Raw genomic sequence first — 25,619 nt, 5'->3', positions numbered from 1 at the left:
CAGGTTCTATACATTGTACAGAAGTGCAATTTTGCAGGTAGTTTAAGGGGACCCCCACGCATGATATTTAAAGGAATTGTCCTTTTTTTTCTTTTCATTTTAAGCAATGAAAAATGATTGCCCCTTTAAAAATGGTACTTTTAAAGAACATTTTGTTCACTGATTCATGTCTGTCAGAGCAGTACCCGAGTTCCCATACCCCTTTTATGGCCAACAACTTGCATATAAGCCTTCAAAATGGGCACTTTTAAATTTACAAGTTTGAGTCCCATAGACTTTCACAGAGTTCGAAGTTCGCGGTTGAATGTTCATTAGGTTCAAACGTTTGACTGCAAATCAAACAGTGGAGTGTTTGGCCCACACTCACCAGATAAGGTGGACCCCTTGCTGTAGGCAAAAGCATCAAAAAGTGTTTTTGTTTTTCTGGTGAGGAATTTCTCCTTCTCTCCCACCCGTTACTCTCCATTCTCCTCTCAGCTTTCAGTAAAGCTCAATCAAAAGTCAGAGGGTACCTCAATCAAAAGTCAGAGGGGGAAGGGGGGTCCTCATAGTGTAGTCATAATTTTATTAAAAGATAGGTTGTAGAAATACACTTACAATATCTAAAAAAATTTCTTGCTTTGTATAAAAATCTGTTTTGCAGTTAGGATGCAGTCCGGAAACGCTGCTAACCGTGTGCATTCCACGAACTGGATGTGACCTCACTGGAAACTGAAAGCTCTGTCCAACGAGTTTCGCCCCTCCCACTGGGCGTCTTCAGAGATTGGAAGCACTTTATAACATCATTGGACGTTTTATGGACACTTTATTTTACATTAAGGTTTAGTTGCACTGTTGAGCACTGTAAATAATTTTTCAAGCAGAATATAATAGCTCAGCGAGAATGATTCCCTCCATCCACATTAAATGTGTGGATGGGGAAATTGGTTAAATTTTCTTAACATTTTATAGCTGTCCAAATCAGATTTAGGAACAAAATATACTCCACTACCATGACCCAAAGCATCTTTTCTTGTGTGTAATGTGCCAGTAACATTAACATGCTGTCGGGGAAGGGCACCTAGGAAATCTGTTACTTTGTAAATAAACTGCCATTCTAGTTTAAAAAAAGCAAAATTATTAAAATGTTAGATTCAACTTGTCACTATTAGGCACTATTCAAAAGATTAGGCCAAATTTATCGATTTATTAGTGTCTACTGGAGTCAAGCATTAGCTCACACAAGCACTGTTATTTGTGCAAATGCATAATTTCAGATTTCAATATCTGTATGCAGGGTGCATTTTATGGGAAACTGTTATTCGCTTTGGAATTCTTAAAGTAACACTAAAGGTGAATCAAAGTGACTTGCGAGCCACAGGTGTGATAATTACTAGAGCATCGCAAACATGAAACACATAACTACAACTGGCTTTTTTTTTTTTAACTGGCAAATATGTTATACAGACACGCTCTGTGCAAGGGTTTTGCACAGAGCAGTCCTGTTCCTCCAATTTGTCATGCGACTTGACAGATCAAAGTCGCATGGCAAGTCGCACCCTCTTTGCGGCTATAGAACCGTTTCATTCTTCGGAACGACTTTGAAAAAGGTTCCTGCTAATTTTTTTTCAGTTTCACACAAGACTTGCATTGACATCTGTGCATGAAGTTGCACAGATGCCGGCAAGCTGCACATGAAATCACACTGATTGGTGGCTTTGAAATCGGGATTTCAAAGCCGCATTTGGTGTGAACCAAGACTAAATGTAATATTTCATGTTTGGTTGGAATCTACTTTTATTTATTTATTATTTTGAATTGACTAGGAGCCTCTGTTAGAACCTCTACCATTTTTTCAACTGCTTTCCACACTTAGTACATTGACACCAAGGCTGCCCAGCGCAGTCCTTCTGGTAAGAACAGGTCCTGAATTCTGTAAGATTTTCTTTCAGATAAGATATACTAAAAAATTTTTTTATGAAAAATAAAAGGCAAAAGAAAAAAAAAAAAAAAAAAAAAAAAATCACAATTTTAACTGTCACTGGAATAGGAAAAAAAAGAAATCTTTCAAAGGGGAAACATATTTTGATTACAGCTGCCTAAGAGAGGAATCCCTTATTTTGAAAAGATTTCCTTATACTTCCTGGTGACAGAAAGTGAATGCATTTCTCCAAATGGCACAATATGCTTTAGGTATACCTTAAAATACTACAAAAGTACAAAGGCTAATGCAGGCCATAGATGGGTCGAAAATCGGCCGATTTTTCGGCCGAAAATAAAATCGGCCGATTTTCGGATCGTTAATGGGCGATTTGGTCGGCCGTTTTTCGGTATTTTGGCCGTTTTTTTTTTCCGGTAAAGTTGGAAAAAAATCGGCCGATTTTCGCGGCAATTAGTGGGCAAATCGGCCGGTTTTTTACCGATAAAAAATCTGCGCATGAGCAGTGACCTGCAAGAGGAAGACAAAAAGAAGAAAAAGAAGAAGAGGAAGAGGATGAAGAAGAGGATGAAGAAGAAGAAGAGGAAGAAGAAGAGGATGAAGAAGAAGAGGATGAGGATGAGGAAGAAGAGGATGAGGAAGAAGAAGAGGATGAGGATGAAGAAGATGAAGAAGAGGATGAGGATGAAGAAGAAGAAGAGGATGAGGATGATGATGAAGAAGAGGATGAGGATGAAGAAGAGGATGAGGATGAAGAAGAAGAGGATGAGGATGAAGAAGAGGATGAGGATGATGATGAAGAGGATGAGGATGATGAAGAAGAAGAGGATGAGGATGAAGAAGAAGAATAGGATGAGGATGCAGAAGAAGAGGATGAGGATGATGCAGAAGAAGAGGATGAGGATGATGAAGAAGAAGAAGAGGATGAGGATGAAGAAGAAGAAGAGGATGAGGATGAAGAAGAAGAAGAGGATGAAGAAGAAGAAGAAGAGGATGAGGATGAAGAAGAAGAAGAAGAGGATGAGGATGAAGAAGAAGAAGAAGAAGTAGGATAAAAATAAGAAGAATTCCAGTCCAGCAAAAAGTGTCTCTGCAGAGAGCTCCGCTATTTCTGACAGTTCTCTGACAGTTCCTTGACATTTACAGCGGTTGAAACATTGTATCTATTTGTTTCCGAATAAAAACATCTGTATCCTAAATGGAAACAAATAGATACATTGTTGCAACTTCTATAAATGTCAAGGAACTGTCAGAGAACTGTCAAAGAAATAGCAGAGCTCTCTGTAGGGACACTTTTTGCCGGCTCTAGACGGGTAGAAAATCGGCCGATTTTTTTTACCATTGATGGTAACGTCGGCCACTTGAACAACCGATTTTTTGTTTTTTAAAAGAAAAATCTGCAGTTTTTCTCCCCATCTATGGCCTGCATAAGCCACACAGAACCTGAATTGAGCAGAGCAGGATTAACAGCAAGGCAATAAAATCATGGTCAAGGCACAACTAGCCACCAATATACCAACAGAAGCAGTACTATCACACACATGATTTAGTTTAATATACAATGGTGGTGAAAGAACAGGCAAGTTCAAGTTAAATCTGTTTGCCAGTGGTAACTCCCTTTAATGTTTTTGGTACTGACAGTTTTGGCAGAAAGTTAAAAAAGCAACAGGCAATTAAAAAAAAGCAGAAGTTCTTTGAATTCTTCCTAAATCTAGAGCAACGGTGGTTAGACTGCAGGTACAGAACGGAAACTTATTAGTTATCTATTTTTGGTTAGCTCTATTCTCATGTCAGGAAAATAGATAAATCCTAACACACATATATCTCTGAGGGCTGCTGCTAGTGTGGTACTGCAAGCACCCTGCATTCGTCAAAAAAATTTTTTTTTAAGCTAACTTTCTTGAAATGTGGCATCTCATCAAGATCTATTGGTCGCAGCACAGTGCAAAGCGGTATATTTTGTTGTAATATGCCGAAAAAAGTACTGCATGTCATTTTTTTTTTCAGAGCACATCACTGTAACGTGATGCTGCAAACTGAACTGACAGGACAACAGAGCTGCCAACCGCAATCCCATAGCACCTGGTTTGAACGGGCCATGAAATCTGTATAATTCTATTATAGATAAGATATTCTAAATGTTTTAATAATTTTTAAGATATTCCAAACGTTTTCATCATTTTTGAGAATAACTTTTAGCTCAATTTTAATTTAAGTTTTATAATAAACAGAAAAAAAAATCCATATACACAAAATGATACGCTTCATTTTATGATATGCTTCAAGTGGCAGCAGTTTTAGAACATACCTGCTATATACAAAATGATACGTGGCAAGTCAAATGGAAAATATTTAAGAATATACAGTATTTGCCATATACACAAGACGATATATGAGATCACATTTGCCATTCAATAAAATAGCAAAACTCGACAATTACCTATAACAAATGTATCATTATGGGAATTTACCTACTACAGAATTTTAGATATAAACAAGAAGGGGAAGACACTATTTACCAACATTACTATTGGATCAACTCTCACAAATTTTCAGCAATGTCGTAGCATAGTTTAAATTAAATATCTCTGGTATGGACATAAATTGGGTAATGAAATTAAAGTGACAGAAAAAGAAAACAAATTGAAGAGGGGGAAAAAATAAGCAAGGTGGGGAAGAGGGGCAGAGGAGAGATAAATAGAACTGTGGAAAGAGGAAATGAAAGGGGGGGGAGTCTTAGGCATTCCCAAATCCAGCCACAGCCAGGCAGTAACAATGGCTACATTAAGCAGCCATCTGAAAACACTTGAATGTTGGAAGATCATCTGTGAAGCTCAAATAAATGTATTTCTATCCAAATCATCATATTCTGTAGCTACTCGTGGTAGTATTTGGAATCAAACATATCTGTTGCCCTAGCATAGATGTGTAGAATGCAGGCCCAAATTTTGTTTCATAGGAGTGCAGTCCAAGCGTACGTGGATTAGGTTACTAACCAAAGCATGGCATTGCCAATAGCTGTCAGGTACAAAGGGGTAAATATAATGAAGGGCAGATGAGCAGCTATACCAGCAAAAAAGGATTTTGAAAATTTTCTGTGCTTTGCGCACTATGAGCATAATGTTTTATGCATACTGTAAAAAGACTGACGCAGACAGATTTTGCAAAACATTCATTCTAAAAGTGGTGCAGCATGTGCCCAATTCATGTACCTGTCTAGAACCTGTACTTAAATTTAGTGCATGCTACGCCACTTTTAATGTAAGACAAACTTGCCAAAAGAAACTTGATCTTAAGTAGCTTCACTTTCACAAGACACAAACTGTCAGTATTTTATTTTTATTTTTGTGCATTGTGCCACAATGTAAAAGTGGCAAATTTTAGAACTACCTGGTGGACTTAACATTCCAAATACTTACCATCTACATCTGAAACAATTAGCATCTGGGGTTGTGAAAGACCTTCTTGTAAATTGTAGAAATGCACAGTGCTATCAAATGTTATGAAGCCAATTTTTGTTCTGGAATCTCCACGCAATCTTAAAATAGATATAGATTAAGATGTGACATGATGGACAACAATGATCATAACATGATTAGATTTCAGTTTCAAGCAGTTACTGATCCCCCAGGTTTGTCTGAGAGCACTATATTAAAGGCATTCATTTCCAGAGAAAATGGAGGATCAGGAAGGATGGACGGATAAAGTAAGTGGAATTGAACTAAACTACTCACTTTTTCAGAACCTTAGACACTGCATCTCTCTAGTATAATGTATTCTTCCCATAGAAGTCAATAGGTAATTTTTAAACATCAATAGATGTAGAATTGGGAAAAGTGTAGAACACCTCCACTTACAGCTACTGGATCTAGGGACAAGGACTTGAAAGTCGTAATTTCACACTCACTTACCTCAGCACCTGGTATTTACAAAATCCATTATAAGGCCTGTTACACACAGGAGTAAAAAAAAAATGCTGAGGTTTTTTTTTACTGATCTGAAATGAGATGCATTGTTGTCTATGTGACAATGCACACAGCTGAGTAAAGATGAGTAATACAGGATTGAGTACAGAGCACTAAAACAAAAATAGAAAATTTAACATTTGAGTGCAGTAATTTGCTTGGGTGTTTACTCAGGAACTTGTGACGCCCATGTGCAAGGGGCCACAATACTGGCAATGAAGAACAATTGCACTCGTCTATATACAGTGGCTAAATGGTTATCACTTCAGCCTGGCAGTACTAGGGTTGTTGGTTCGAATCTCAGCCATGGCACCACCTGCCTGGAGATTGCATGTTCTCCCTGTGCCCGTGTGGGTTTTCTTCGAGTACTCCGGTTTCCTTCCACACTCCAAGACATGCTGGTAGGTTAATTGGATCCTGTCTAAATTGGCCCTAGTATGTGTATGTATGAATGTAAGTTAGGGACCTCAGATTGTACATCCCATGAAGGTTAGTGACTGATGTGAACATACAATATATATGTAAAGCGCTATGTAAATTGACGGCACTACATAAGTACCTATAATAAAAATTAGGCAATGTAACAGCCATGCACCTAGAACTTTCAGTAACAGAGGTCAACATTTCATTAATGTGTTTCTCTTGGTGCAGACTGTCTTTAACGTGAACATGTGGCTAGACTATGCACAGTATTTATGTGTTCTGGACAAGCAAAAAAATCACTTGAGGGCCTTACACATTCACGTGTATTTATATATATATGTATAAATAACATGCTGCGTAAATTGATGGCGCTATATAAGTACCTGAAATAAAAAAAATATATATACACCTAAATATGCACACCTTTACTCGCCTATACTCAACATTACTCAGGTCTTTACACAGTTTTTGGCCCCTTGCACACGAACGTCACAAGTTCCTGAGTAAACATCAGTAAATTATGACGCCGTGTGCAAGGTGTCTAAGGCTTATGGATTATTTTTTGAATGCCTATTAATTTGAAAGTTTGTTAAAACGGACTCCATGTATAGGTAAGGTTATTATTTGAACTAACCGTGCTTACCTTGGTGAAACCAAGGTTTCCTAAAGTGTGGTATATCTATTACTGGCAGTATATGGTCTCAGTACAGAGTGTACACAAGAGCAAATAAAGACTTGGATTCCAGAGAACTTTGCTTCTCATAAAAGAATATGACATCTCTAGTCATAACCTAAAGTGGAAAAAAGCCTAACACAAACTGTTCTTAAAAACAGCCCCTCACCCCCTCCTCCCACTTATCCTGCATACTTACCTTTCTTTAATCCAGTCTAATCATGTGATCCTGCAGCTTTGTTGATCCTGTGTAAGGAAGCACTCAACAGCTGTGACTTCCAGGAGCCATGACATCAACCATAGGATTCCATGGCCCAGCCGTAGCTGGGATCAAATTCAAAATGCTTACACTGACATACAAAGCTGTCCATAATACCGCCCCAAACTACATCACCGACCTAATATCCAAATACCAACCAAAACGCACTCTCCGCTCCTCACAAGACCTCCTTCTCTCTAGTTCCCTGGTCTCCTCCTCCCATGCCCGCCTCCAGGACTTCTCCAGGGCATCACCTATCCACTGGAACTCCCTACCCCAATCCATCAGACTATCACCTACTCTCCTCTCCTTTAGGCGCACCCTGAAAACCCAGCTCTTCAGGGAAGCCTACCCCGCCCCCTGCTAATTGTCGATCTCCTCCACTCTTCCTACCACTCCATCCCCCACAGCTTTTCCTCCTGTATCACTATCTCCCTCCTCTCCCTTGCAACAGCCACTTACTGATGCAGGGGAGACAAAGGTGCAGGATCACATGTCAGGACCAGAGCAGATTAAAAAGAGGCACATACACAGATCTTTTGTGCACAGGGTATGCATAATAAGTCGGTGTGCATGTGTGTGTGTGTGGGGAAGTGTTTTTTAAGAATAGTTAGTGTTAGGCATAACTTCCCCTTCAATCCATATGCCGTACACTTGAGAAATCATCCTGGATGAAGTTGGTAGTTGCATTAGTCTGCTTTCCTGTGTTTTGGTGGCTATAGGATACCCATATTCCAGCTCAGAAAGTGAGGAATAATTCTAAGCTAATTCTAAATTCAGAGAATGAAAATCACGGTACATGGTTAGTAGATAAAAGGGAGCTGAGCTTTGACTATGTCACCAAGTACAACCAAAAAACTGCAAACATGGCACTGTGTGTGGGTGGTGCATATAACCTGATCAACACATAGTAGCATCCCCTCTGCCAATATTTTAACTGTAATCAAATTCAAGTGGTACAGATTGTACATACATGCAGCCAAGCTTAATGTGGTGACATCTCATGAATTTCTTATTGGCTCAGCAAAATAAAAAAGAATCCACTGGCAGAAGCAGCTACCATATTTTTTACTACAGTGCAAGCAATGTGAAGCTTCCCATGTAAAAGGTAGTCTGATATTGGAGGAAAACCGTTTCTTTTTTCAAAATGCATATCTACTTACTGTTCAGTCAATACCAGTCAAACTACGCAGCGAAAATAAAGTCTTGTGAGTGTGTTTCTGTACTATAAACAAAGAACAGCGGCAAACCAGAAACAATGTTCTAAGCTGCTGGTCTCATTAAGTCCTGTTTTGTAATTGATAGTACTGCAGATACTTGAGATTGCAACGTGAACAACATGGTGTACAAAAAAAAACTCAAGCAGTCCACAAACTGTTTTCTATTGCTAAATTTAAATTTGGACAATAGCTATTAACTATTTGGAATGAAGGAGTCATTCAGATAAAAGTAATACATATACTGAAGATCAATTTACATAGCTTAATGTTTACATATGTACCTGGACAAGAAAAAAAATCATGATAAGCTTATCTATTTCTTAGCAAACAGAATGAGCAGCCCTGTAAAAGTTTATACAAGGGAATCTATCCTGACTCCCTAATATATACACGCCATTACATTTATTTGAAAGGGATGGCATAGGTTATGTGATGGAGGCTGTTCAATAAATAAAACATTTCTGGAACAAAATACATACTTGTCTAGATTTTCCAAAAGTGACTGAGAGAAATATCGTAGATACCCCGACTCTATAGCATTGTATGATACATCCAGAACAAACAGATAAACTGCTGGGGGAGGTGGTCGAAGCTTTAGAGAAATAGAGAAAACAAAACAAAAACTTATTACAAGAATATCTAAGAATCCATAATCTAAAGAAGTTAGAATCTTTAGGCAAATAAATGCTTGGTTACAAAAATTACTTTGTTTTTTTAATTTTTCTTTACAATCACTAACACAATAAAAAATGTTATACACGCCTACACACCTGCTCTGTGCAATGGTTTTGTGTGTGTGGTTGTGTTTTAGTCAGGTGTAAAGAAATGCTGTAAAAGGAAGAACGATTTTAAAAATATATATATTTTAACGGTTTATTTTTATCAATTTACAAAATACAAAGTGAGCAAAAGGAAGAAAAAATATAAATCAAATCAATACTTGGTGTGACTACTCTTTGGCTTCAAATCAGCATCAATTCTTCTATGTGTACACAGTTTTTGAAGGAACGCAGCAGGTAGGTTGTTCCAAACATCCTGGAGAACTAACCACAGATCTTCTGTGGATGTAGCCTGCCTCAAATCCTTCTGTATCTTCATGTAATCCCAGACAGACTCCATGATGTTGAGATCAGGGCTCTGTGGGAACCAAACTCATCAAGCTTACTACCCATCAACATTGAAAGATGTCCTATATATATATATATTTTATTTTTTTTACATACTGTCATTAGATCAAGTGTAGTGTCACTATGGTACATTGTATGGCTATGGCAGTGATCATTTATAATGGATGGCTGCTCTAATTCTACTGTATGTCAGTGCCACCACAGCAGTACAATGTCACCAGACCAGTGCTGCCTGTCAGTTTGTCTAATCACAGCTGCCTCAGTCACAGTGTTCTTGATCACCGCCGCCCCAGTCACAGTGACCCTTACCACCGCCACCCCAGTCACAGCATCACTAAACCAGTGTAAGTCAGTAGCAGTGTGCCTTGATTACTAGTCCCCAGTGTCACTAGACTAGTGCAGCCAGCAAAAATGTTCCTGGTCACCAACACACCAGTGAAGTGTTGCCTCTGCCTTCTGCCTGTATTTCCCCTGGTCTGTGTATTGACCACGTTACTGCCGGTTTTCAAGACCGATCCTTTGCCTGTTTCCTGACAATGTCTCTGTTTGCAGCCTGAACTGGTCCATCTGCATGTTCAACTGACTAGGTTTCTGTGAAATACCAATGTGGAAAACTGCACTCCTGGAACCACAGTATGCTTTTGTTCTTCCTTTGGTCAGCCTCCTGTACTTCCTGGCCAGTGAACATGGCATTCCTGAGGGGCAGCCACCTACCAGTAAGCTAGGCTTTCTAGGCTTATAGGAATGGGGACTGCTATAGGTGACACTACACCAAGCTACATTCCCTGATCACTCGTACAGAGGTGACCATTACGGTACACTGGTTCTGATACAATTGGTTGATTTGTGTGATACACAAGATACAATGTCTGGTACATAATCATGAAAAAGTCTCACATACTGTATGTAGTGTCCCCATACTCAGGAGGAGTAGCAAAATGTGTTTTGGGGTGTAATTCTAAGTATGCCCATGCTGTGAAAAAGATCTTATTAAATTGACAACTATGTGTTAAAATGTTCATTTTCGAACTGTGGGGACATCTTGCACATTTGGTGGTCGTGCCTGTGATTGATAGGCTTCTGCTCTAGGGTTTTTGGTTTGATGCAAATGTTATTTCATTGATTAGACGTATTTATAATGCCGCGCTCCTACTATAAATACTTAATAATGTATTGTATATCACTCATAAACATCAATACACTAAATAAATTAATAATAAATATAATAAAAATCAATAAATTAATTAATGTGATATAGTGAATGAAAAATCAAATCATGAATATGCTAAATTGTGCCATTAGTGCTCAAACAATATTGTCAATGCCATATTCCAATTTCATGATTAAATAAAGAGTCTTTTATATCTTTGTGCAAAGGTGCATACAAAAATGAACAGTCTTATATATCTTTGTGCAAAATGTGCAATGTGCAGGTGAACTCCTTAATCCCTCTTTCCAGGTGCCGTGTAGTCTCAATATGTGCTCACCTTAATATTTGCCCAAATGAATTTAGGCAAGTAGACTTGTAGTCCTTCTAGGACTGGTGGGATAGTGCTCCTTTATGCAGTATTCCAGATGGATGTGCAGACCTGCTCAGATCCTCCTCCTATAATCTCCTCTTAATTCATCCACGTGGCCACTCATAGATAGATTTTTGAAAAGGGGTATCAGTATCTCCTATTTCCCCTCCTGGGGACACCTCCTTCTTATATCCACCTTTCCTCAATGTTGAGTATATAGATCAGATGGAGAAAAAAAGACCATGGTGTCTTATCCTTTTGAATAAGCGTATTTATTGCTACCAGATGCGGTGATACAAGCATATGAGGCACTTATCTTATGCAGATATGCAGAGCTGGTGATTCCCTCTGCCTCTCTGTCTGCCTCTGCTAGAGTCGCCGAGCCTCTCCGATGCAACGTCGTGACGTCAGAGGGAAAGAGGGATTAAGGAGTTCACCTGCACATTGCACATTTTGCACAAAGATACATAAGACTGTTCATTTTTGTATGCACCTTTGCACAAAGATATAAAAGACTCTTTATTTAATCATGAAATTGGAATATGGCATTGACAATATTGTTTGAGCACTAATGGCACAATTTAGCATATTCATGATTTGATTTTTCATTCACTATATCACATTAATTAATTTATTGATTTTTATTATATTTATTATTAATTTATTTAGTTTATTGATGTTTATGAGTGATATACAATACATTATTAAGTATTTATAGTAGGAGCGCGGCATTATAAATACGTCTAATCAATTTACATATACACAATTAAGTGAGTTTGTGAAAGTGCCAGCGCACCTAACACAACAGGTAGTTCACTACCACCTATTGCACATATTATACTGAACATCTGAGACATAGTGGCTCACAAGTATTCACTTTTTAATTGTAAATGTTATTTCATATTACGGTCCGTAGGGATGCAAGGGTGGCCCTCCTGCATTGCCCAATTTTGGCTCTGTCTAGGTCTCAGCAGAAATTGGCATCCTACCTATTTATTTCGGCCAAACATGCTATAGCTCAAGCTTGGAGAACCCCTTCGGTTGTCTTCCAGGGGGTGAAGACTCGGATGAATGCTATGCTGCTCAATGAACAGATGTCTAGCGTTCTTCAAGATTCTCATCTGAGATTCCTTAAGGTTTGGGAACCTTGGATACGTTACGCATTCCCTGCCATCCCTGCCTCCTACTAGTTATGGCCTCTTATCGTAGTTGCCTGTGCTAGCCCTGGATCCGTGGCTCTTCTAGTCTTCTTTCCTTCCACGTTCTCTCTGAATTTTTCTTTTTTCCTTATTTTATTATTTTCTTTTTTCTATCAGTTTTTTTTTTTCCCCCGGTAATATGATGGATTGCTGCTGCTACTACTTGGTTCGGCTTTTTGCCGTCCCTCCTTGATGTCATTGGACATTACGTTATTTGGCTAATACAAGTCAGCAGGATATATCTGTTTATGTATGTTATTGTTCTGCTCTGCCCGAGTGGGCGTATCTTGAGCTTGTTGTATTATTAAAACAAAAACTTTAATAAAAATCTTGAAATAGAAAAGGTTCATTTTCATCCTGAATTTTCCACAAACTTGTAGCAATAAAATTACAACTACAAAACACTCATCATGTCCCTTACTTAATAACTTGGACTGTCTACTTTCCAAAAAGTGGTCATTTGGGGAGGGGTTGTCTGTACTATCCTGGCATTTTAGGGCCTCAAGAAATGAAATAAAAAGTCACAACATCAAGACTGATACAGATTATTTTTACTAAAGAAATGTAGAACACCAATTTTGGCCTAAATTTATGAAGAAAGATTATCTGTATGCAAAATTTTATAACAGAAACTTTAAGAAAAACATGTTGTTTTCTAAATTTTCTGTAATTTTTCACTTATATAGCAAAAAATGAAAAGAAAAAAAAAACAGTGGTATTTAAATGTCACCAAAAGAAAGCTCCGTCTAAAAACAAAATGATAAAAATGTCATTTGGGTACAGTGTAGCATGACTAATTGTCATTTAAAGTGTGAGAGCACTGAAAGCTGAAATATGGCCTGAGCAAGAATGGGATAAAAGTGCCTGGTATTAAAGTGGTTAAAGGCCACTATTTCAGAATTTAAAGTACTTTTGAGATCAAGGAAAAAAAACCTCTTTACCATTCTATTTTAATTTTGTACAGATCCAGGAAGGAACAGAACCTCTGTTGGGGTTTGTTGCTTTTTTACCAATGTGTTGCTTTTTTCCCATCCTGTTACAGCCCAGCATACCTTGAAGTGTAAATCCAGCCAAAACATTTTTGCTTAGACAGTGGGGAAGGCTTAGAACCCATCAGGTTTTTATGCTATCTGATGCTACATTAGAGAGATTTCCCTCATTTCCTGTCCTGCTGATCAGAACAGAAGGGAAATCTGCAAACAGCAACACAAACAGAAAAAAAAATATTTTTCTCATTATTAGAGTAGGAGTAGGCTATAACTCTTATCAAGTTCTTATTTACATCTGTCTCTTTTACATATTTTTCCTCTCTTCCCGTCTAGTGAAACAGCTGTAAGCAAGATAGGAAGTGAGGGGAAATCTCTGTCCCTGATGTAAGTAACAATACAACAGAGGTCATAATCCTTACCCACGCTATTAAAAACTAGAAAACATTTTCAGCCTTTACATACACTTCAGCTTTTGCAGTTTTTAATACATGCTCTCATACCAGCATTTGTCTTTCTAAATAGGAGAATTCTTCATAAACACTATGTGGGGCTGACATAGAAAACTGAAGATATCCAGAAGCTGTCTGAAGCCCCATTTAGTAGACGTAACTGGGATTTTAGCCTGCAGATCAGGATCATGCAGAGGAACATTAATAAATGAATTGTAATATATTGCAGATTGCCTTTAAAAGCACAGAACTGTGTAGTGGTAATACAATATTATGTTCCTAACTAAGACAAGGTCAGGTGTAGCGGTAGCCCAATAATTCTAATACATAAAATGAAGTTAATTCATAATATAGACCAATGTTCTGTTTGTTATTGCATATACAGATTGACAGTGCTTAACAAAGCTTGTACTTTACCATATAATCAGAAGAAGCAATGAACTCCACAGAAGAACTCAAAATCTCGGTTTGTTTGTGTGGCTCTCCATAGCTTCGAGTCACTGGATTGTACATGAACTCTTCTGGCACTAAAGAGAATAATCATGAAAATCACATGACAAGCAGTAGCAGTAACTAAAGCAGAGGTGAAAACTTCTAACAGGAAACTTATGAACAAATTATGTTTTTTTTTAAGCATATCCAAGCCCAAGAAAAAAAATTGAATATATATTGCAACTGACCACTACAAGATTCATTGGCTGCATTTTTATTTTAACAGGAGTACATAATGGGCCATAGAGCCACATTCGTATTAATATCTAATAATTAGACATGCAAAATGTTGGGCTTTCGTGTAACCAAAAACACAAAAAAACACTGCAAAATTGTCACATTTAAAACAATTAAAACACGTCATTGTAAAATTTACTAACAATCCAATAATCTATAAATGTTTTTTAGAGATTGCTATGATCTCATATGGGCACTGGCTCTGGGTGAGATTGTTTTAATAAATATACCCAAATGAAACAATTTGACTCTAACATGAAATACAGAGACCAATAATCGCTGCTTATTATGCCATAAGGTAAACCTAAACATATTTCCTCAAAGCTCATCCCTACTCAGTCTCAGCTCATCTCTACTTGTGATATCCTTGCCTTGCTTGCTCATAGATATAACTTAGCCCTCTTGGTGTTGTCCTGACGAAGCAGGGAATCTGTCACCTATGAAATGCATAAAGAAATATCCTAACTCCACTGACAGTAATATAAATCATCATAAAATGTTATGTATGGAAGTGTGGGGGCGTCATTTCTGATGCGCCGATGGAAGCCGCCATTTTACCCTTCATTACATGTTACATGCTGTATCTGGGAGTTGTGAGCCCACAATCCTTGTGAGTGTGATATAAATTTTTATTTTAGTAGATTTAAAACAATTTTGCACTATGGGAAGTTATCTGCTTTTTATCCTATGAGCAACTTTGGCACAAACGGTTGAGTTGATCTTCTGGAGGTTACCCATTTTTTGGAGTTTCTATCGGACGCTGCAGGAAGAGTTGGAGTGACAGTGGATATCATACACAATGCTGTTTTTGATCTGTATAACATATAGGTAAAAAAAAAAAAAGGAGGTGAGCAGGCACACCTGGAGGTGGATGAGCACCGCGGTGGAAAGATTGTTTTAAAGAGTCATTTCACTTGAGGACTGAAAATTGCTCATCATTTACTTTATGGACTAATATTTTTCATTTTTGTACCATCTACTTATGTTTTGCGCTGCTTTTTTTTTCATCCTGAATGTGTTTGTCAGCTGGGTGTTTATTGTATTATTTATGCATGTAGTTTGGGGACTTAGGGGGGCATTTCTTTTGAACAAACAAGTACCACTTATATTATTTCATTTATTTTAATTGATTTTGCATTATTCGCCCATTATGGGTTTGATGGTCAGCCAGGTATTTATTTAGTGTGTTCTATGCAGTTGTAACTTGGTGCACTATATTATAATATATATCTTTGAGTTTAAAGAGGACTTACTGACACACAGGTTTGATGGTCAGATGGGTGTTTGCCGATACATCTTTTTTTGCTTAACTCTGACAAATTATATACTTTCTTTCATTGACTTTTGATATTCATGCACTTATTAGCAGTGCACACAATACACACAATTTAGGAGTGCACACAATACACACAATTTTTTCTTTGTCACTTTGATGTGGGAACACATTTTGGTGTAGGCAGCAGTTTTTCTCTTTAAGGGTATCTTGGCAGCACATGAGTCTCTCCTTGCTTCTCAGTATATGTTTTGTATAGTTTTTCTACAATTGTAAATAGTTTGTCAGTACAGCATTTGTGTTTAGTAAAGCACATTAATACACTACAGAGGTTTTCATGCTTCTTTGCTTTTACTGCAAAGTGACCTATTGAAGACAAATTAATAATTTTAGATATCGAACAAGCTTTTAGGAAAGATTATTGAATTGTTAATAAATTAACAATATCATGTTTTATAATTTTATTTAAAAAATGACAATTTTTTTGGTGTCCATGAAAGTTCAACATTCATGTCTAAATACAAGTTTTTTTTCTAAGAATCTTTTCCTTTATTTTCAGCTGATGATCCTGCGAACATCTCCACCTCCTGTATTATGGGCAAGAAACACATTGACCTTTCAATTTATTGTTTGACCAGAAGTTTTCCAACCCGTTCCTTCGATTTTGTGGCTCTGAAAATTCAAAACTGATTTTCTATTTGTGCCCATTAACTAGACGAAAAACTAACAATAGGTCCAAATGAAAGATTTTGGAACGATTTTTCATCTAGTGTATGGGGACCATTAGAGTGACAGCACTCACTGTAGCTTTGGAGGAACAGCACCCTAACAGAGGACTATAGAATAACTCACCCTTGTATGTAATATAAAGGAAAAAGTGTTCTGTAGTCAAGAGTGAGCTGGTAACAATGCTAAATGATAACAGCACAGGGAAGCAGCACTGCAAGTTATCAGCTCACAAGATTTCTGTCAGGATCAACAGTTCTTTTTTGCATTTATCAAAAGGATATAATATAATGATTTCACAGTTAAATTTAACAGACCAAAAGGGAGCATATAAAATGCTCATTGTTGGGGTTTACATAATTTTAACTTAGGAAAGCTAATTCCATGCCGGTGCATAATAAAAAAGAAATCCTGAAACATACTTGCATGTGTTGATACATACCATCATTAACTCGGTAACAAAGATTACACTTCCACCTCCTCTGGTCAATAAAAGACACAAATGGATTGATATATGTTCTGCAGGACCGACATCTTACAATGGTACTTGACGATATTGTTGGGATACGCTAAATTATGGAAATAAAGGAACAAGAGACACAGCAGTGCTTTTTTTCCTGGGCTGCTATTTAGTGTAGTTGTCATTTAGAAAGAAAGACATTACAGGATTCATCAAGATGCTTAACACATACTTACAGGTTTACTTTTAAAAGGATGAAGTAATAATCCTAAGGGAAGCTTTGCTTTATTCAAAAGAGCTTGGGTTTGTGGAACATTTGTAAGAGTGCACCTGAAGAATCTGAAATGTACAATGAATCTTAGATGTCAAACAATACAAACATTATAAGTAGAGGAAAGCACAAATATATACAAAAGGGGTCTATTTATTTAGGGGAAAAAAATGCAAATGTTTTCGCATTCATGTAAAAGTTGCAAATAATCCCTGTAATATGTGTGAAATGTCATTTTCGATTTGTTGCCTTTCACAGGGTGAATGTAATATTCCCTACAATTCACTCCTAATGGAAAATAGGCTTTGACCAAATGTTCTTAGAGCTGAAAGAGTAAACTAAGTGTATAGTTTCCTGTGTGATAGTAATAAATCAGCTACTGCAGACAGAGAATTGCTGCACAGTGTTGGAGCTCAGATGATTTGTAATGCAGGCCATAGATGGGGAGAAAACCGACCGTTTTTTTTTTTTTTTTTTAGAAAAACGGAAAATCGATCGTTCAATCAGCCGACGTTACCCCCATTGGTAAAAAAAAGTCGGCTGATTCTCGTCCCGTCTACGGCCGGAAATTAATATAATAGCGGTGTCCCTGCAGAGAGCTCCGCTATATTTGACATTTAAAAGAAGAACAAATAGAATATGAATAATAATAATAAGAAAAAGTTGCAACATTGTATCTATTTGTATCCATTTCAGATACAGATGGTTCTATTCGGATACAAATAGATACAATGTTGCAACCCTTATACTTTTAAATGTCAAATATCATAGCGGAGCTCTCTGCAAGGACACCGCTAATAGATTTGACATTTCTAAGTATTGCGGTTGCAAACATTGTATCTATTTGTATGGATACAAATAGATGCAGATGTTCTTCTTTTTCTTTGGTCACGGCTCATGCGCATTTTTTTTAATCGGGAAAAAGATCGTCCGATTTGCCCAACATGAACGATTAAAAAAATGTGTCAAAATCAAGAAAACCGGCCGACCAATCAGCCACTAACGATCCGAAAATCGGCCGATTATTTTTTTGGACGAATTTTCGGCCGGTTTTCTCCCCGTCTATGGCCTGCATGAGGCTCTGTGTAGGCTTGTGTCTTTGCTAGTTTCACATGTCCCACTTAGGGCTGCCTATTCAGTGCAAGCCCCCCTCCTCCCCCTTTTTTTTTTTAAATCAGACCGCACCAAAACGCATGGTTTGCACAAAAAAAAACACCCAAGTGCATTAGCGATATCTGATTCACTACACTTAAAATCTATGGACAAAATTCTTCCATGACCCATATTCAACTGGCAGCAAAAATCCTGACAATGCTGGGATTCGCCCAGATGCCTGATCGACAGCTGGCTCCTACCCCCTTCACAGTCTAGCGTTTCAGTGAGCGGACCGAAGAACTGAGCGATCAACGGCCTTTGAGCTTGACTACGATCTTACAAAATATACATTACAGAGGTTATAACCCTCCCTTATTTAATCCTAAGTGAAAAAAAACAGGTTTTGCCATTAGTTCCACCCTAGTCATCAGCTCTATCTACTTGACATAATGCTGTATTTTCCTGACTCACGCTCTTAATTTAAAAATAAAAGGAAGTTGAAAAGAAAAATAGCCTAAATCATTTGTTTCTGCCCCATTTGTGCTAAACACATGTATATCAAGCTCCAACAAGACAAACAGCACTCTTAGAATCGAATATTAAGAAGTTTTACATTCGACCTGCGAAAATCAACAAGTAGAAGTTGACGTTTTACATTTATACAGATGACAAACATTACAGGTTTTATTTTTGTGACTTTTATGTGCTGGATCTGCTGGGTGGATGAGTATCTGAAATGTGTTGAACTGTAAGCAGGGGTTTAAAAAATAATGGTGGGGTGAAAATCTGCTTTAAATAAAGCAGTGCCATCAAACGTTTTACAAAATTTAAAGGAAATTGAGAGGACAGTGTTAGGCCTAGAGTGGGCAAAGAATCCTACTGACCTGTTTCCACATTGAGAAAGAACAGATCACTATCCCCCTTTAGCATTGCTGATGAGTGCCCATCAGTAACAACATCACTAGTATCATAGGCTAGTTATATAAAATGTCCACACAGATGTCTGACTTGCCAGTCTCAAACTTTAAACCTTGCATTTATAGTAAGTAAACTGACCTGAATTAAGTACTAATTCCAAGAAAGCAAAACTCAACCTCAACCCAAAGATTACCATATGTAGATATGTTTTCTGCACTGGTGGTGAACCTTTGGCACCTATAAAACTGAAATATGGAAGGAAGAAATGCTTATGTCTGGACGTTTAAAGGGGTTCTATGGTCAGAGCATGCACTTTCATTTTATACAATCAGCAATGCAAATAGTAGTTACTTTTGACAAACCGGGGGAGGGGGCGTGTTCTGGAATGACGTCCATGGACGTCGTCCCAGGATTACCGTCCTTCAGCTATAGAGCGGTTGGGAACTAGTTAAACTCCCAAAAAAATATTTATGTTCTGAAAGCAGAGACCTTGGAGAATAAAATAGTTGCAAAATTTTATGTTGCACGGTATTTGGGCAGCTATTTATCAAATGCATTTTTTTAGGGGAAAAAATACACAAATTAATTTTAGTATAAACAATCACAAGATTATACTCAATTTTTTGACAAAATCGAAAATATTGGGTTGTATTGAGTAAATAGATAGCAAACACATTAACCACCTCCCGTCCGGCCGTTGTATATAAACGGCCGGACGGTGGCAGTGCAGGGTCGGGTGGCCGTTCATAAACGGCCTCCCCGCCCCCTGCTTGTGCGCGCTCCCTGGGAGTGCGCAGCACCGCGATCCGGTGCCCCGTGTCCTCCGGACACAGTGAAACACCGATCGTCAGGCGGGACCTCTGTACGAGGTCCCGATCATGTGATCACTGATTGGCCAATCAGTGATCACATGCAAAGTAGTCAGCAAGATGTCACTTGTGACATCATTGCTTACTACGTGTGAAATCTGTGAATGATCACAGAGGTCACATGGTACAAGCCTATTCACAACAGGCTTGTACCATGTGACAAGCTGTGACCAATCACAGCTCAGTCAGTACTTCTCAATGAGTGCATGAATGCACACAGAGAGAAAGAGAAATGATTGCTTTTACATCCTATATGGGTGTAAAAGCAATGTGTAAAAAAAAAAAAAAAAAAATCTTCATCACCCCCCACAAGTAGTACAGTGTCACCATGGTGACACTGTACTGCTAGGGTGACAGTATGTAAAAAAATAAATAAATAAATAATAATAATATAAAAAAATAAAATAAAAATGTAAAAAAAATGTTTAAAAATTATAATTTTTGTTATAAACTAATTTGGATTTTTTTTTTTTTACTAAAAAGATAACGGAATAAGTTTTGGCAAAGATTTATGATGAAATATTATTTATTTGCAAAATTTTATTAAAAAAACACTTTTTTTCAAAATTTTTGGACTTTTTCATTTACATAGCAAAAAAAATAAAAATCCCAGCGGTGAATAAATACCACCAAAATAAAGCCTTATCTGTTTCAACAAAATGGTAAAAAATTCATTTGGGTACAGCGTTGCATGATTGCGTAATTGTCATTCAAAGCGTGATAGTGCTGAAAGCTGAAAATTGCCCTGGTCAGGAAGGGGGTAAAAGTGTCCGGTCTTGAAGTGGTTAAGGAATGTTCTGTTGATTGAAAAATGAAAATGGCGCATATGATAGTGCCATCATTTGTTTTGTTTTTCTAAAAAAAATTCAGCATATTGGATCAGGCACTTTCTATGGCGACATGAAAACTGATGTTGCAGCTGGCACACCAATATTGGGGAAAACGAACGACCAAGAATTTTCGTTCGGTTTTCGACTTGCCTATGGCCTGCTTTAGTCCTAAAATTGTATACACTTGTGAAATTGTGAAAATCCATGATACCCAAAATTCTCCATAAGCGATGCTTTAAAAGCTTTACGGGTTTAGAGTTAACTGTGATGGCATGAGAATGGCCCTTGAATTATTGGTCTCATTCCTACATTTGTGGCAATATCTCATTTGTACAGCACAAAATATGCGTCTCCATACACTTGTTTGTCCTACGCTATACGTTTGCATATTGGTGTGTATGAGGGTGCTTTTATTTTTTTCATTATTTTACTCTATTGCAGTTTGACACTTTATATTTTTTTTTCCTCATTTAACTTTGTCATCACAAGGGGACTAATCTTCAGAGCCCCATAAAAGAGAGATCATTTTAAATAGAATGCCCTTTGCAGTCTCTAAAAATTGATACTAAGCTTAGGACTGCAACAGCCATGAGCTTCCTTAAAACGATGTTGCTGCCTACTTCCAGGTATAGGTCGTACTACCAAAAGAAAGCTCTATTTGTGTGAAAAATTATATACATTTTATTTGGGTACATCATTGAATGACTGCGGAATTACCAGTTAAAGTAGTGCAGTACGGTTTATCAAAAAGCCTGGTCATGAAGGGGGTAAAATCTTTAAGAGTTCAAGTGGTTAGCCTCTGGAATATCAGGACATTCATAAACTTATCTTGGTAGACAAAGGGTTAAAAAGACTGTCACTACCTATCCTTCGGTATACATAGCACGGGGATAACAAAGACTCAGATGCATCTTTGTTATCCCATGTGCTACTCTTAGATTGTAAGCTCTATGGAGCAGGGCCCTCCTAACCCTCTTGTATTGAACTGTATTGTTGCTGTATTGTCTCCCGTTATATTGTAAATTGCTGAGCAAACTGTTGACGCTATAGAAATCCTGTATAATAATAATAATGTGCTATAAACTCCAAAGGCCAAGTTAGTTTAGCTTCATCATACAGTTCAATTTCACTTTTTTATACTTTAATCTCAAACAAGCATCACACATACTAGTTGGAAAAACACCTATATACATACTTCCAGTATGTCTTTTATGGGCAGGTTATTACAAGAGACCAAAACTGCTAATTATACCTGCAAATTAATTGTGCATGTTTGCCAGTCCCCGGGGATACACCTTGGAGACCTAAGGCCAGTACTACAGAGTATTTACATGACTGTGGAGCTTCTATTTCACTTGCAATACTCACTCTGGGTTGCAATTTAATTTTCTCAGATCTGTGTTCAGGTTTGGTGCTGGAGCTGGCAAAGACGACAAAGGAAGAACATTTCTATCTTGAGTAAGATTTATAGGTCTCAGGCCTTCTGGCTGTGGAGCCTGTTGTAGACTTAACCCCGATAGGGAAGCTGGCAATTGATTAATCCCACCATAGTGCTAGAAGGAAAAAAAAAGGAAAGTAGACGTTAATAACCTACAACTGAGGCTGCAAAATCAGAAGCAATCCCAGTAAACGGTAACAGTGATAAAGCTAAAAGCACAACTCCATTTTCTTGCCATTTGTGTCTAATGAACAATATGGTCTTTTAGGTGTATTGTCATGACAGGAAGTGATGATATCTCTCAACAATATGGACACAAAAGACAACACAACTTTAGTAGAGTGGTAACACCTCTTGTTTATAGGTTTTTCAGGCACAAAAAGCAAAGAAAAGTCTTCTCAATGAGGCCACAGGCAGAAATAAAAACCTGTATAGACTGTAAACTCTACCACTCTATCTAAAATTAGGCTTGAGTTAAGCCTTAAAGTGGTTCTAAAGGCAGAAAGTTTTTTTACCTTAATGCATTCTCTGCAATAAGCTAAAAAACATTCTGCGTGCACCTCATCCCCTCCCCCCTCCAGCCCTCCCTTATACCTAACTGAGCCCAATCTTCATCCAGCAATATGCACAACAGCAGCGGATCTCTCCCTCCTTATTGGCTCAGAGACAGCAGCAGGGGCCAATGGCTGTCAACCACAGAGAGGAGGGAGAGGGGGCAGAGCTGAGCCGCACTCCCTGTGTCAATGGACACAAAGACCTGGGTTTGGGAGTGACTTGCTATGTGGGTATTTGGTGGGGGGAGGAGCCAGGAGAGCAGACAACCTGAGAAGGGGAGGACCAGTGCTGCTCTTTGCAAAACCACTGCACATCGCAGGTAAGTACGACATGTTTGTTATTTTAATTTAAAAAATGTTGAGCATTTACAAGTAGTGGTCTTGATATGCTAAGGTCCAGGATTCAGTCCGCACCAGGGACATTTAGAATGAAACATGAATGCTTTTCCTATTCAGCTTGTGTTTCATCTACTAAGGCTGATTCTGTGTAAAAGAAAATTAACTAACGTGTGTATGCATGCATGTATTTGCACGTCTGGAGAAGATATCAAATTCTAAAATTGTGTGGTTACATACATATGGAAAATGTTTACATGCAACTTTGCATATTTTTTTTTAATACTGCACAAGAGCAAATGATAACCTTTTATAACCACTTGCCCTCCAGAAGTAAGGCTACAGGGCGGCACGGCTGTACAAAATCACATATATAAGCGTGATTTGCATTTCCGGGTAGGGGGCACACACGCCGCCCTACCTGTGCCGCTATTGACGGCTAGGGATGTCAATCACAGTATCCTGGACGGCAATTCCCACCTGGCACTCAGCGATCATTGGCAAAGGTGGCAGGGCAGAGACCTATGTGCACACAACACAGGTCTCTCTCCTGTCAGCATGGACATGCTACTTTGTATCTCTCTGCACAGCAGAGATATAAAAAAAGAGCCCATCTCCAAAGTAAAATACAACACAGTGCACATAGTAAAACACACACAGCACACTGTTAACCCTTTGATCACCCCAGATGTTAACCCCTTCCTGCCCAGTGTCATTAGTACAGTGTCAGTGCATTTTATTAGCACTGATCACTGTATTAGTGTCACTGAGGATGTCAGTGGCAGTTATTTAGTTTTTATTGGATATGTTTTATAGCAAAAAGTAAAAAAAAATTTTTTTTTTGTTTATAGCACAAAAAATAAAAAACCGCAGAGGTGATCAAATACCAGCAAAAAAAGCTCTATTTATGGGAAAAAAATGACATAAATTTCATTTATGTACAGCATTGCATGACTGCGCAATTGTCAGCTAAAGTAACACAGCGCCGTATCGCAAAAAATGGCCTGGTCAGGGCCCCCTTCCCTAATCCCTAAATGGAAATGAACTCTTACCAACAAAGATACATTAAGGTCAAAAATTTAGCTAATTTATTTACAGCCAACATATCCTACAGCGCCTTACAGAGGACACTGAAATGTTCATCAGTCCTTACCATTGAAGTGCAACATTCTACACTCAAGGGCTAATTTTCTCAGAAGCCAGATGGCATACTATCACTACTCTGCTTCTGTGTTTTGGAAACCCATGCAAGAGAACACAGAAACTCCAGGACAATGGTGAAAAAAAAAATGCCCTCACTGCCTACACAAAAGCTATTCAAACACTGTACTCCCCACTAATGTACATCAGAAAATGTTTATAACCCCAAAGGCCTGCTTGTGGCGAGGGATTCTGAGTATTTTCATTATCTCTTAGAATGTAAGCAGAACCCTCTGATTTCTCCTGTATTGAATTGTATTATATTGTTCCAATAGTGTGCACAGTGCTTTACAAAATAAAGTCAGACCATATAACTCCTGTATAATAATAACAATAATTAGGCTCCATGAACACTAGTGTTTTCTTGAAACTAGTGAGCAATTTTTCTGCTCCTAGAAGCTAATATTATCCTATGTGTGTGTGCACACTATTTTATGATTGAAGCATTTTTCAAGCTTTAGCTTCTAGGAGCAAAAAACAAAAAAAAAACAAAAACAAAAAAAGAACCTCTAGGACTTCCCCCATCCTCTGGAACTCACTACCCCAATCCATCAGACTGTCACCTACCCTTCTCACCTTCAGGCGCACCCTGAAAACCGATCTCTTCAGGGAAGCCTACCCCACTCTCACCTAACAACCGATCTCTTCCACTCCTCCTACCACTCCATCCCCCACAGCCACTTCCTCCTGTGCCACTATCCCCTCCCTCCTAGACTGTAAGCTCGAAAGAGCAGGGCCCTCGAACCCCTTGTGTACTGTTTTGTTACTGTATTGTCTCATGTACTGTCCCCCACTACTCTGTACAGCGCTGAGCAAACTTTTTGGCGCTATATAAATACTGTATAATAATAATTATAATAAAAAACCAAACGCTTTATGTGTTTTCGGGAGAAAGCCAGCAAAAAACAAAAAAATGCTGACAGCTCCTAGAAGATCTTAAACACTCTGAACCACTGCTAAAGACCAGCTTCCAGTGTTTTATTTTCTTAGCCAATGGCTGCCAGTGTCCTTAATAACCAGTGTATAGCCACATCCTTAACAAAATTGAGGAAAAAAAAAAAAAAAAAAAAAAATCGCCCCAATCTATACCAAAAATACAAAACAAAAGGCCTGAGGTCCCCCCAAAATCCATACAGATCCTTAAGTTCTGGTATACACTGAAAACACTCCGCCTACCA

General features: G+C 38.1%; 1 protein-coding gene across 3 annotated transcripts in view; it reads right to left on the bottom strand.

The window, feature by feature from the left end:
• The window catches only part of SEC24B (SEC24 homolog B, COPII component), a 104,104-nt gene that overhangs the window by 32,015 nt on the left and 46,470 nt on the right, over positions 1-25,619 (bottom strand). For all 3 annotated transcript variants that reach the window (XM_089668498.1, XM_089668499.1, XM_089668500.1), the window contains 6 exons: positions 22,282-22,466; positions 17,167-17,269; positions 16,913-17,039; positions 14,160-14,269; positions 8,938-9,050; positions 5,338-5,456 (listed from right to left, as the gene is read on the bottom strand). In XM_089668498.1, coding sequence (XP_089524624.1) covers positions 5,338-5,456; positions 8,938-9,050; positions 14,160-14,269; positions 16,913-17,039; positions 17,167-17,269; positions 22,282-22,466 — 757 coding nt within the window. The remainder of the gene's footprint in view (positions 1-5,337; positions 5,457-8,937; positions 9,051-14,159; positions 14,270-16,912; positions 17,040-17,166; positions 17,270-22,281; positions 22,467-25,619) is intronic.

This window comes from Staurois parvus, unplaced genomic scaffold (genome assembly GCF_062004578.1).
Source record: "Staurois parvus isolate SC_StPar_1 unplaced genomic scaffold, SC_StPar_1.0 ptg000058l, whole genome shotgun sequence".
Lineage (NCBI taxonomy): Eukaryota > Metazoa > Chordata > Amphibia > Anura > Ranidae > Staurois > Staurois parvus.
Note: the sequence above shows the minus strand (reverse complement) of the source record. Positions and strands in the feature narration are given on the sequence as shown.